This window comes from Botryllus schlosseri, chromosome 4 (genome assembly GCF_051294905.1).
Source record: "Botryllus schlosseri isolate E-star chromosome 4, Bs_hap1, whole genome shotgun sequence".
In the NCBI taxonomy this organism is placed as follows: domain Eukaryota; kingdom Metazoa; phylum Chordata; class Ascidiacea; order Stolidobranchia; family Styelidae; genus Botryllus; species Botryllus schlosseri.
In genome coordinates, this window is record NC_137239.1 from 20,774,514 (window position 1) to 20,787,325 (window position 12,812).

Below are 12,812 nucleotides of genomic sequence, written 5' to 3' on the forward strand. Positions count from 1 at the left end.
GAAAGCAGAAGTGATGACCTTTATTTATCGTTACGCACTGTTGTCCAAGGGACCCCGCAGTGAGTGCGCGCAGGCTCGTGAACATTTAGAGGGAACATTGATTACAACCCTGTGATTTAGTCCGATCGGCGGTGGTATAGTCGAGAATTATGTACTGGCCTGTAAAAGGCTGTAGTACGTTTCGGGCGTTTATCTGGGCTCGCTGTTCTAACGTCGTCGTTGTCTTGATAACAACAACAAAATAGAGAAAGACCCGACGAGCAGTATTACATCGGACATTATTTGGTCGAGGTTGATGTTAGTTTGAAAGACCGTACTTGGTCGTTTCGACATCCTCCTATCTGATTCGCATTGTGTCTTGAGCGGACGAAAATTTGGTCGGAAACTTCGTAACATGACCGATTTTCAGAGAACACCCTTTATGAGTAGGCTATTATGACTCCTTAAGTGCAGCTAAGCTATTCAAACATGCTGCTAAGACATGAACCTCTTTCCAACCATTTCCACACTCCATTGTGTGGTGTTCCCAAAGTATGCCAACGAATCGCCCCTGAACATATCGAGAACGCACATGACATAATCATGATGAGCTGATCAAGTAACCAGTCGATCTCGATCACAGCTGTCGACCAGACGCTGTATTAGCGGAAGTTGCATGGCAACCGATACTGCCTCCAGAGACGACCATTTCCATGCTAAATCACGACTCGATTTGTGGAAGGATTAAATATCTGATTTAGCGACCGCCTCGCAGAGATACCCACCGAGGACACTCGAACTCTGCTATATTGACTTCAACACGAGCGGAAACCTGCACTCGCTGGTTCAGCGGTATATTAATGAACACTTGCCGAGAATCGACGGTCCAACCACACTAGGACAATAATTCTAGTTGTCCAATCAGACCGAGGTGCCGGTAGCCTTAATTCGATTTATGGTTTACCTGAAAAACGCTGCGATACGAGTCAATATTGTTGCACGGAAATCTGCCACTTCTATGAATAAGATAAGTCGATAATATAAGAACCAATCTTAGGTTTTGTACAGCAATCTAGCTTCCCAACTGCAACCCCCATTCCATGACCAACATGAAGGCACAATTTCAATCAATTAACAATGTATTTATTTAATCAACCTTCCTTTCACACTTACTCCATCCAAAGCGACAAAAAATCCTAAATCCAGGCACCAGCAACGTCAATAAACAATTCCTCAGCGACTGCGCGCAGGCTACAGACGCATGCACGCAATGCCGCCGCTTAAAAATAAGTCTATACGCAATCAATCTCCAGATGGCGTCGTTAATTTTCTTACAAAACAATTCGAGTCCAAAATGTCGAAACAAAATATGTACACAATGGCGATTGTCCGCCGGTTGAATTTCAAAGTTGGATGCCATGGTAGCCCGGCAGCAGAAAGGCTAGGGGGTGCGGCCCCTGCTCTAGCCACAAGGCTGTGACGATAGACACGCCCGGTTCAACACTCGCTCTCTCGATCTAACGCATTTGAGGTTAAATGAAAGAGAGAAAAGGGGATTAAAAAGAGAAAAAGGCTTGCTTTCACGCGCTTTTTTACACAAGAAAAATGCCTTAACAAGAATAATATCGCTAACCTAATAAATAAATAAGACAAAAATTTACACACGAGGCAGACGCGCGTAACGCAAACGCCGATTTCAGTTTATCACAAGTCTGGGTCTTCGCAGAGACGATAGAGAGTGCTTTCAGAGCACGGTAATCAATGTCAAGTCAGCAAGCAAGCCTGTAGAAGGTTATCGGATAAGTCGAAGTCGCAGCAGAGATAAGTCGGTAGTAGCCGTAAAGAATATGTCGTAGTATCGAATGCACGTCGAAGGGGTGAACAACAGAACGAGGCTGACTGTTGCTCAAGGAATTGCCACTGGAAAAGAAAACATATTATTTACACAATTATATCACAAATCAAATACTAAGGTCCAAACACAGCCAATTAACCCAGGGCCCCATACTCCACATCTGAAAGATCACCATAAATGCCTTGAATACGCAATACGGAGAAAGCTACAGCTGATATTCATAATCCCTAACAGAAAATAGAAGGATTGATCACACTAAAACCGGTTCCCGCACCAACCCAGATCCTACAGTTCCACCATGAACTTAGTCACGTAACACTCAAAACAATCAATCTCACTCGCTCGGAGCTGAATTTGGAATTCAAAACTAGTAGTGAAACATCAACTCGCATTCAAGACCACAAACGACTTTAGCCAACGACTATAGGAGTAAGGAAAAAAGAACTTCAAAATTGCCAATCACAAGCAAAAATCGAAGGAAAACAAACGGCTTGAAACCATGTTGTATCAATTTGCTCCAGCACAGAGGTTTTCAACCCGCAGAGCTTTTCCAGCATAACCCACTCAAACTCGATATTATGAGACGGAAAGACCCAATCGAAAACAGAAAAGCAACACAGAAGCATCAAACAAAATCTTCAAGCTAGCTGGTTTATGGCATATTTTCACCTGTGTTGTCAAGTGCATGGTGTGCGTTTGCAAAAGTAATGAAAACCAATACTGGCTATTTCAAGATTACAAGAGTTCAAGGGAATTGATGCAACAATCATTACCGTCGGGAACCATTTCAACTGTAATCATCGGGAATTCACAAGTCATCCACTCACCGGTCGTTAAATCAGATCAGCGACGTTCATGGGCATTTCCTCGATGGAGGTGTGATAAAACTTTTCAATGTCGGTGAGGACTCGCTTGTCGTCGTTGGTGACAAAGTTGATGGCGACGCCCTTACGTCCAAAACGGCCACCGCGGCCAATTCTACAGATCGAGACGAAAAATTACATAGCAAACCACCAAACCAAGTCTACACGACGTCGATTCCAACCTGTGGATGTAGTTTTCGCGGTTCGACGGCAAATCGTAATTGATAACGAGAGACACTTGCTGGACGTCGATACCGCGCGCCAAGAGATCGGTAGTGATCAGTACGCGAGCGCTGCCGGACCTGAATTCCTTCATGACAATTTCACGGTCCTTCTGTTCCATGTCACCGTGCTGTTAGAAATAAGAGCGTAATTCAATCGAGTTCATGACTTTTGAGGTCACAGTGGAGCTTCTCACCAGCGCAGACACGGTGAAAAGCTGATCACGCAGCTTCTGCGTGAGCCAGTCGACTTTTCGTCGCGTGTTGAGGAAAATTACAGCTTGGGTAATGGTGAGCGTTGCGTACAAGTCGGTGAGCGTGTCGAGCTTCCAATCCTGGTCAAAGTATATAGGAATTTGTTTACAATTTGTCACAACGATACCAGCCGAGTGCGCACTGGCAGTAGACAGGACTGGAAAATCTAAAACACAAAATTTCCCTCGGGCAACCGACAAAATGCAAGAAAAAGAATGAAATCAAGATGACCGAGACCTTCAAACACTGCTTCACTTTACTGCGCCAGTGTGAAAATCATTAGCTGCGAATACGCACGTAGCCAAACACTAGATCCAAGACTCTGCCCAGTGCTGCGAGTTACACAGCAGGGTGCATTAGATACCAAAATCGGACCAAACACACAGGGATACACCATACATCATCTTAAACCGCAGAACCAAGCTAACAAACAGAAATTTGCACCTCTTTCTCGACAAGCACAAAAAACTGCTTGATACCCTCGAGGGTCAGCTCCTCTTTCTTCACCAAGATCCTGACCGGTTCTCTCATGAAATTCTTCGTGACGTCCAACACGTCGGCGGGCATCGTCGCGGACAGCAGAATGACCTGCGTAGCGCCGGGGAGACATCTGAAAGAGAGACGGGGCCGTCATAGAACGCCTCGCAGGGAAATTGTTGCGGTCGACGCACCTGAAGATGTTGTAGATTTGCTCTTTGAATCCCCTGGAAAGCATCTCGTCGGCTTCGTCGAGTACGAACATACTCATCTTGCTCGTTTCTGCAGACAGAAGAGAGCGTATTCAGCAAACACGCGTTACATTACAACCAGGCGTACGGAGCTAAGTTTCCTTCAATTTTTTCTTGTAATCGGAGTTTGTTGAAATACTCAATCCGGACTACTTTAAAATCGAACTAATTGTTCACAAATATCACGGAAAGTACTCTTAGAATTAAAAAATGATGCGACATTTTTCACACGGGCAGACCTTCCCATATTCAGTTCGTGTCTGTGGCCACAATTTTTTAAATTGAAAAAAGCAACGTTGATTGACATGGTAATAATGCCTCCGAAAATTGTAATAAACATATTTTGAGGTGATACAGGAAAGCAGAGTTTTAACAGAAGATATTCAGTCGGAGGTAAAGCAAACAGATTCCACTGCAATAATCCAGTTGCTTCGTAACATATCATAAGACATAATATCCAATACTTTCACGAAGCATAATACACAGCACGCTCACATAATGACCAGTTTCAGTCATGAGAACAATGACTCAAGGCTTTTACTATCGCTAACGCGTTTTACTCAACACTCAAATCAGACAACTTCAAGACAAAGAAAATCGCTCCTGTCCTGCACTAATGTTTTGACACACTAGCAATCTCTGATCATGTCCAGCACATGTTAAGGCCAGACTTATACAAACTACAAATTTAGTTGGTTCACAGTCAACTAACTCCTGTTTTGTGTAGTTCTAGTTCCAGATTGTGAAAAGTGAGTAGTTCTAGTTGGGGATTTTCAAAGTGAATCGTTCTAGTTGAAAATTTACAGAAGCCCAGCAAATACAGGTCTAGTCAGGGCGTACCAACAACCGAATAACTTGATATACTAACCGAGCACGCCACGGCTGATCATGTCCAGCACACGTCCTGGCGTGCCGACAACCACTTGCGGAACCGTCTTAGTCATCTGTTGAATAGACGTTTTCACGCTGGTACCGCCAATACACGCGTGGCAGTTCACTTGCTGATAGTCGCCGAGAGCCATGACGACCTTCTGAATCTGTGACACGAAAGAACAGAGATAGAAGGGTGACATTTGCACAATCGCATAATAGTTGTTAGTTATTTCACCTGTTGTGCAAGCTCGCGGGTCGGAGCAAGGACCAGCGCTTGGGGTCTTTGCAGCTTCATATCGATCTTCTGAAGAATCGAAATGGCAAACGTGGCTGTCTTACCAGTTCCAGACTGCGCTTGGGCGATTACATCATGTCCTGTTGAACCATCGTGTTAAATTTGTACTCAATCTAAAGAACCAAATAAAAAATCACCTTTAATGCAGGGTAGGATTGCACGCTGCTGAATGGCGGAAGGCTTCTCAAAACCGTAAGCGTAGATACCGCGGAGTAAATCTTCATCGAGATTCATGTCATCGAACGATTCGACAACTTCATCCCAGTTTGTCTGCGGAAGGCAGGATTTGAATGTAATGAAAGTCGGCCTCGACATGTTCTAAACTATAGAACTACACCGTGGCATCGGCATTAGAGGATAAACATTGTCGCATTATATTTTGGTGAATACACATCACGGTACCATTTGAGAGGTAGGATGATTTAAAACGATAGTTTTTAATCTCAGTTGTGGACAATTTCATCACATCAATACATCACAGGATTGTGTTACATTGAGAAGATAGGAAGGTGTCATAACTAACTTGGAAGTAGTTTTTGAAATCAGACGCGCTCATCATTACACTGGTTCTACAGGTCAAATGTATCGCGACTACATCTGAATTCATGTGATAATGGTTGGGAATGAAATTTGAAGGCACAGTTTTCAACTCGATGGGCATTACCGAAGATCAATATTGGTATACAGCTTTTGGTGGATATACGATACAGCAGGGCGTAGGCTACTATCAGAAATACAGGATAATCAAAAACGGTTTCTGATGGAAAGGTGTCTATAATACAAGATTCGCGGTCTCCAGCTGCAGGATAGCTTAATTGAAAGCTATTCAACCATATTCAATACCAATACATAATTAAGCTATGATAACAATGGCAGGGTTTGATGACTTTGAGTCAGACTCGAGTCACAATTTTAGACGACTCGTCCTGATTTGAGTCAACTTCTCAAAATACGGAAATGACTCGACACCAGTAAAACCACAACCGTTATGCATGTACAACGCACCTCGATAGTACCGTCGACTTCCATGCCAGCTGGTCCATCGTATTCCTTCTCACTTTCTCTTGGCTCACCATTGGAAGTCTGTTGAGGAGGCGCTTCATCTTTTCTAAAGAGAAAGATTTACACTGAGTTTGTCCGCAGAGATCAAGAACATTCGAGAGTGGTCACACGCCCCGTGATTACCAAAATATAAATTTTTGCTTAGAAACAATGAAACTAACCTTCCATCAAAGTTATCTTTGTATCCGCCACCTCTGTCTGAGCCCCCGTATCCACCTTCGCGGCGATCATAACCCCCCTCGTCTCTCCTTTCACTGCCTTGATCGTAGCCTCGCCTATCGTAGCCGCGGTCGTACTCTCGATCACGACCACCCTGGTAGCCGTCACGGCCACCTCGGTAATCTTCTTGACTAAAAAATGTTCCATGGTTAAATACTATTATGTGTAAGTACGTCTCAATGGGTGAATGATAATAGAAGTAGCCTACAGGTATATAATCGGTTAAGTTCTCGAAAGGTTTGATACAGCACTACACGGTTTTCTCATAAGAAGTACTTCAGAGATGGTAAATATATTGAGTCTCAATATATATATATTTTGAGATTAATGGAGCCACAAAACTGATTCAGAAGACATAGAAATCCGAAACTTTACACAGCGGTTCATCATTTCATTCAATTGTACTAAATTATTAATCCAGTCTGACTGATATTTCACAAGTTGATAGTTTCTACAATCGCGGTCCATCGAGTCGAATTCCTAAATTACAGGTCAATTTGATTCTAAATAATATCCACACTCACCTTTCGTAGTTTGACATGCTGAGTGTTGCGTAAAAGAACCGCCGAGTTTGGAAATCTCTCTGACCCACGTTTTGGCGGATGAATATGAGAAGTTACTGATGTATGAAGAGGCCGCTTTCGGTAATATCACGATGTATTTCTAGTGTACAAGTATATATTGCTTCACAATAAAGTAAATTATTGTTACAGAACCGTTTAAATGACAAACTGCATGCAAATTCACCGAAAAAACGGAACTGGCACTACTTACTGTTACGCAATTTCGGTATTGCGAAATCCGTAACAACGGGCGGCGAGATGTCCCACAGCTTCTACCTGTCGCGCAGATGGTTCAATGATTTCAGCTCTATTATAGGCGACTGGGCGTGAAGCTTCGCTTTCTACTTCGCGCGCAAGCTTTCTGATTGCCCCTGGAAGCGGGAGACAATCTGGAGCTGGACAGTGGACACGTGCTAAGAGAAGCTACGAAAATTGAGATGGCCGGTATTGACGCAACGCATATTGAAGCATTTCCCAACCGCTGTATAAATTTTTGTATAGTCCGTGCAATGACTAAAACAGGCATAGCGTCATAGCGAGGATGACAATTAGGCGGGGGCAAAGCACGCTTCGTGTTCATCCTATGGCTAATCATGCGAATTAGACTTTGACTATGAAAATGGCTTGGGATAGAAAATTTTGCAACCCGGTAGACCCTCATTAGAATAATGTGCCGTCATCTTATCTGGATTGTCGCAGCTGATTGCCATCCACTTCCTGGGTCAAAAGCTGCACACAATTATTTATTATTCAGCCTATATATTTTACGCACGGTCCTGTCCTATACTACGCCCATGTGTAGAACACGAACTTGGATTATGCTATAACTATCCCAGGGTTACCATATTTTTGTGCCACAAATTCGGGACGCTCTTTAGCGCACCCTATCGGATTTCAAAATGAGGTAACCAGAGCCAAAGTCACATTTTTCAGCCCCTCCCGTCTATTTCGCCGCCTTAGCTACACTCTGCCAGTCAGCTTGCTCTTGATACTCTTCAACACTCTATTCCTATCAAAGTTACAATACGAAATTCTTTGTTGGGGTGCTGCCTGCAAGAATACAATTGACCCACTGCAAAAACTTCAACATCGGATCATTCGTATGATTGCCAAAGCCCCACGGGGGCCAGGATGTGATAAATCGCTTCTCAAAAGATTTGGTGTTCTAAACTCAGAAGATCTGAGGAAGCTAGAAATTGCCAAGTTTATGTATCAGTTCCATTGCGGTCAATGTCCCTCAACTTTCAACGAGTACTTCACCTCGAAGACAAAAGCTCACTAGACAGCACATGCGCGTCAACGAAGAACAACTACCATATGATCAGGACTGAATACAAGAAATCGCATTGCTCTATCAACTATATGCCGGACCCCAATTGAGGAACAGCATCAAAATAACTTTCTTTTCCGGATTCCAGCCATTCACTGATTAAATTGTCAGGTTACCATAACAAAGCCTGGATACCAAATTTGGTTCAATTCTAACAAGTCTAAGCTTCCGCAGATTGTCCACATTCAAGTCGAAGTACAAACAATTTCTACTGAATCAATACTAGTCAGCCCTCAAGTATACCGGACCACGACCTGACATATCGATTTCGCCTTCCTTGTCGCCAGTCTTGTTATGATCTTCTTTTACTTTTCTTTCAGTGTGCATGTCTCCTTTTTGCATCGCCTAGGCTAGGTGTGTGTCTGATTTCGAACACGACTCCAAGTCGTTTCGATACCTTCCTGCCTTTTCATTTTGTCGCGGTCTTGTGGTGTATGGAAATAATGCAATTAATAATAATAAATTGAATTGAATGCAAAATGGTCTCAAAACTACTTTCTACTTTTCAAAATCCAAATTGAAAAAGCAAGTGGATGCGTCCTCCTCTTATGCAGGCAGTGCAAGCAGGCAGCGCCTATAATTGCGTAATTAGTATACTCTGAAAAACGCGAAATACTTCGTTCTGCTCGTGATATGGATTGTTTTTCTGTGGCCGAAAGACTGTCTGTGTAATGCGTCTATCAAATATAGGCCCTATATCCCATCACTGGAAAATTAAATAGACACATCTGTTCCAAATTCTTTTTGTAACGAAGACAAAATCTGACGATGTATAAAAAAGAGCAAGTTTGCAGACAAAAATACATAAATATAGGTCTATAATCTTTAATCGGAATCGATGCATTGTTTCTGGCCATTGGCCGCCGCCGAGTCGAAAAACGCATTGCATGTCAGTGAAATTTGGTAATCTTACACATCAATTGCAAATACTTCGAGATTATATCGTTGCTACATATATGCCTACTTGCCAGACCGCATGCCGACGCGAGTAAAATTCGCTGACTTGAAGAGCATCGTCGTCAGAGTTTTAAAAATCGAGGTAAAATATGACCTATAAGAACGACTTTCTCGCGTAGACATTCGGCGATAAGTATCGTTTGTGCAACAGATTGAACAAAAGGTACAAAACTGGCTCGGATGACTCGAGACCTATGTATCGCTCAGTGCTTCGTTTCCATCGTATTGTGCAGAATAGCAGGAAAACCTAACGCAAGATAAACATACAAACAAACAAACAGACAGCAGTACGATTTGTGAGATGAATACTGGAATTGAACACACGAAATGGTAGGAAGATTCCACCAATTAACCAAACCTGTCTTTTTTACCCAACTAATTGAAGGGGGCAGATATGAGCATAGATTAGGATTTGAGACGGTTTGGCCGTGATCGGATCGAAGTTGGAGTTACAAGATATTTTTCATGAGACTCTCGGAGGTGCAGAACTTCAACAATTGAATAATATATTCATGCTGATATAGACCCGCCTACTTTCGGTTAACACTCGTAAGGGATAATCGTCAGCAACTATTAGCAGAGATTTCAAAAGACTTGATATACAAAATTCTGAAATCTCTACTAGTTGCTGACGATTACCCGTAACGAGCGTCAGCCAAAATTATCGTTTTTTTTTCTATGTAAATATAGTGTTATTTTTTTTGTATATGCACTTCTTTTGATGATGGATTCGCTGGACTCATCATTGGTTGATATCCCATTTCTTGCTGTTCTTTGTAAATTTAAGTCGTTTTTACATGTTTACATGACTCGAAATGAATTCCATATTGGGTCAGGATTGTTAGTCCCAAGTTTGTACCCGGATTCAAAGTCGGCTCGTAGTTGATTATCGCTTCCGATCGACTATCCGGCAACATTTAGAACAACTTCACAAGGAAAAATCTACAGAATAACGCATACGCCAGATTTTTTATTTTTGAGTGTTTGAATTTCGGTTCTAAGATTGTCGATTTCAGTTTTGAGCCTGTCGACATCTTTATTTTCTTTGGCGAGATCTTCTATATCTTTTTGAAGTTTTTCTTTCTCTTTTTGAAGTTTTTCTTTCTCATTTTGAAGTTTGTTTTCTTGACTTTCTCTTTCTGCTTCTAATGCGCGAATTTTCTCTTCTGATTGTTTGGCCAGTGTGGAATTTTTCATCTCCATTTCCCTTATCTTAGACGCTTGGCCTTCTGCTGTTTGTGCGCTCTTTCTCAATTCCTGTATTTCCTTTTCCAAATCTTTAATCTTCTCCTTCGCTTCCTTTTTATGCTCATCCTGTATGGAGTAACGAAAGGCATAGTTTACAGTCAAGAATCACCTGTAGATTGAGTTGTCTGGCGTAGTATCGGGTGTAAAGTGCACAATTTGACGGGACTGAGTAAAGGTGCGTTTCATATATTCGTGCTCACACGCAGGGAAATGAGCAGTTATGAAATAACAAAATAAATACATTATGCATATAGCGGCGTATACGGTATAGGAAAATCACCGTAGTTATTTCGCATTTATAATTTCTTTAGCTCTGCAACCGTTAATCAGGCAGTTAAAGGATTTACATGGGGTGATTTGCGCCACATTCTCCGTGAGCAACGGGGGATCGTGGTTGGCTGTCGGCTGGTAATAGCATAAACTTACAATGCGTCCAACTGTCCAGCCCTAATAAAGTTTATCACATTTGACTGTAAACGTGCTGCTGCGCTATTATACAGAAGTTAGCAACGCTTGATAGATCAAGTGAGTATTTAAAAGGTCATTTCTAACCTCGAAATGCATGCATTGGTCATTCATTAGATATTTATCATGCGATTTGGAAATTTGTTGCGATTCCCCAAAATGCCCAATTATTATTTTAAGAGTGTTCTTCAAACCTGCCGTTTTCTACGTCTGCTCATGTCTTGGAAATTGCGACGTTTACTTTGTGCATCAAGTATAAATTTCCGACATTACTTGTTTTTCCTTTTCATCTGTTTCTTCATTATCGGGTTCTTCTGCCTCTTCTATCTTCTCATTATGTGGTGGCGATTCTTCCTTGGCTGCCGCTTCCACTGTTTCATTATTATTTGCTGACAAGTCCTCTTCTTCATCATCTACTTCTAAATAAAAGTTTGAAATTAAATAAAAATTTGTCAAGCTTATGACGTCAGAGTAGGTCTGTATGATCACAGATGATACCCAATTTACTGCACCCGTGTAAGCGGCAAATAGTTGATCACATTTGCAATATAGAGATTATTTTAACAATGTCATGGCCACTCGTATAGTTTCCCTGACACGGGAGAATTTATCGAAGATTTCGTGGATTTTCTGTGACGGAATTTGTCATCGAGGGAATCCTGAAACCTGTCACGGACCGCTCAGTAAACTATGTACTGAGCAATGCAGCAATCCAGTGGGTACAGGTCATTTCGAACCCATGCTGCGGGACGTAAGATTAGTTAAACGCGTATAAATATATAGAATGGGGCAGCATTATATAAATAACATGGAGTCGCGGAACTTGGATTAGTAAACTAAACTGTAAGGGAGTAAGGGTTGTATTATGATAGCCTATATGATTGCTTTGAAAACATGGTTATTATGCTCATTTGCTCAGTAATGCGATAATGCAAGAAATGGAAGAATATACACGTCACGACGGTTAGCGAACTCATTAATAAGCATATTCGCGACACAGTACCACTATAGGCACAGCTGCCACTAGGCAAACTACGATCATGCAGGTATGCAGATGAAGGTATATGCGAATAAGTAAAAGTTTCTACTCTAGCGATTTACCACTAAAATAATATTTGAAGAGCTTCTTGGAGGCACAGAACTACAACTGAACTACAATTGAATAGTATATTCATATTGAAATAAGCCCGGATATTTTCGGCTGGTACTCGTAAGGGGTAATCGTCAGCAACTAGTAGAGAATGGGAAAGAACATTGTATATCAACAATCGCATCACAAAATATGACGTCACCAGCATGAAATTTCGAATGAGAGAGCGTTCAATGTACTATTTTCAGGTGGTACACGAACTCCTTTTGTTGACAGAGTTTGGGTTGGTGTATTTTGATAAAAGTCGACTCCAAGGCATACAAATGGAAGTGTGAACGGCCCCTCCAACGACGAGAAATCTGTCGTCTCGATAATTATTCGCACAAATCGGATTATCTAACAGATATGTTTGCCGATGGCAGGATTAATGGCCTTTGATCGGTCAGCATCAAGCTTATGCGGATGAGTTAAGGGTGGGCTTTTCACCGAGCCTGATGCTCGTGATCTGAAAAATCTGGGGACATGCTGGTTCATGCGTTCCTGCAGACGCTTTGACGTTCTTCCTACGTAGCCACAATCACAGCGGCACTCATATTCGTGCACTACATTACTTTGTTGAAGTACAGGGAGCATGTATGTGAACAAAAGGAGTTCGTGTACCACCTGAAAATAGTACATTGAACGCTCTCTCATTCGAAATTTCATGATGGTGACGTCATTGTTTGAGATAACATTGTTGATATACAATACAATGTTCTTTCCAATTCTCTACTAGTTGCTGACGATTAGCCCTGACGAGTGTCAGCCGA

General features: G+C 42.0%; 2 protein-coding genes across 4 annotated transcripts in view; both read right to left on the reverse strand.

The window, feature by feature from the left end:
* Positions 1 to 1,100: 1,100 nt before the first annotated feature.
* LOC145437369 (eukaryotic initiation factor 4A-I-like) lies at positions 1,101 to 7,245 on the reverse strand. The gene is made up of 13 exons (XM_080314589.1): positions 7,125 to 7,245; positions 6,875 to 7,013; positions 6,293 to 6,481; positions 6,075 to 6,177; positions 5,207 to 5,339; positions 5,010 to 5,149; positions 4,770 to 4,938; positions 3,845 to 3,932; positions 3,618 to 3,783; positions 3,116 to 3,253; positions 2,880 to 3,049; positions 2,662 to 2,812; positions 1,101 to 1,899 (listed from the first exon to the last, which is right to left on the reverse strand). Exons 2-12 carry the CDS (start codon positions 6,889 to 6,891, stop codon positions 2,668 to 2,670), a joined length of 1,458 nt encoding a protein of 485 aa, XP_080170715.1. The 5' UTR covers positions 6,892 to 7,013; positions 7,125 to 7,245; the 3' UTR covers positions 1,101 to 1,899; positions 2,662 to 2,667.
* Positions 7,246 to 8,972: 1,727 nt separating this feature from the next.
* Positions 8,973 to 12,812, reverse strand: part of LOC145437368 (uncharacterized) — a 64,823-nt gene continuing 60,983 nt past the window's right edge. The window contains exons 4-5 of one of the 3 annotated variants that reach the window (XM_080314588.1): positions 11,187 to 11,326; positions 8,973 to 10,514 (exon numbers count right to left, since the gene is read on the reverse strand). In XM_080314588.1, the coding sequence (XP_080170714.1) occupies positions 10,143 to 10,514; positions 11,187 to 11,326 (512 nt within the window). In that variant the 3' untranslated portion in view covers positions 8,973 to 10,142. Of the gene's footprint in view, positions 10,515 to 11,186; positions 11,333 to 12,812 lie in introns of all 3 variants that reach the window. The other 2 variants (XM_080314587.1, XM_080314585.1) reach the window with 2 other exon arrangements.

What these genes read in the sequence shown, in the direction of transcription:
- LOC145437369 (XM_080314589.1), bottom strand. An exon ending in AAGTCGACGGTACTATCGAG is followed by an intron (nt 5,340 to 6,074) that starts GTGCGTTGTACA and finishes TGCCTTCCGCAG; the next exon opens with ACAAACTGGGATGAAGTTGT. An exon ending in GATCAGCCGTGGCGTGCTCG is followed by an intron (nt 3,933 to 4,769) that starts GTTAGTATATCA and finishes TTCTGTCTGCAG; the next exon opens with AAACGAGCAAGATGAGTATG.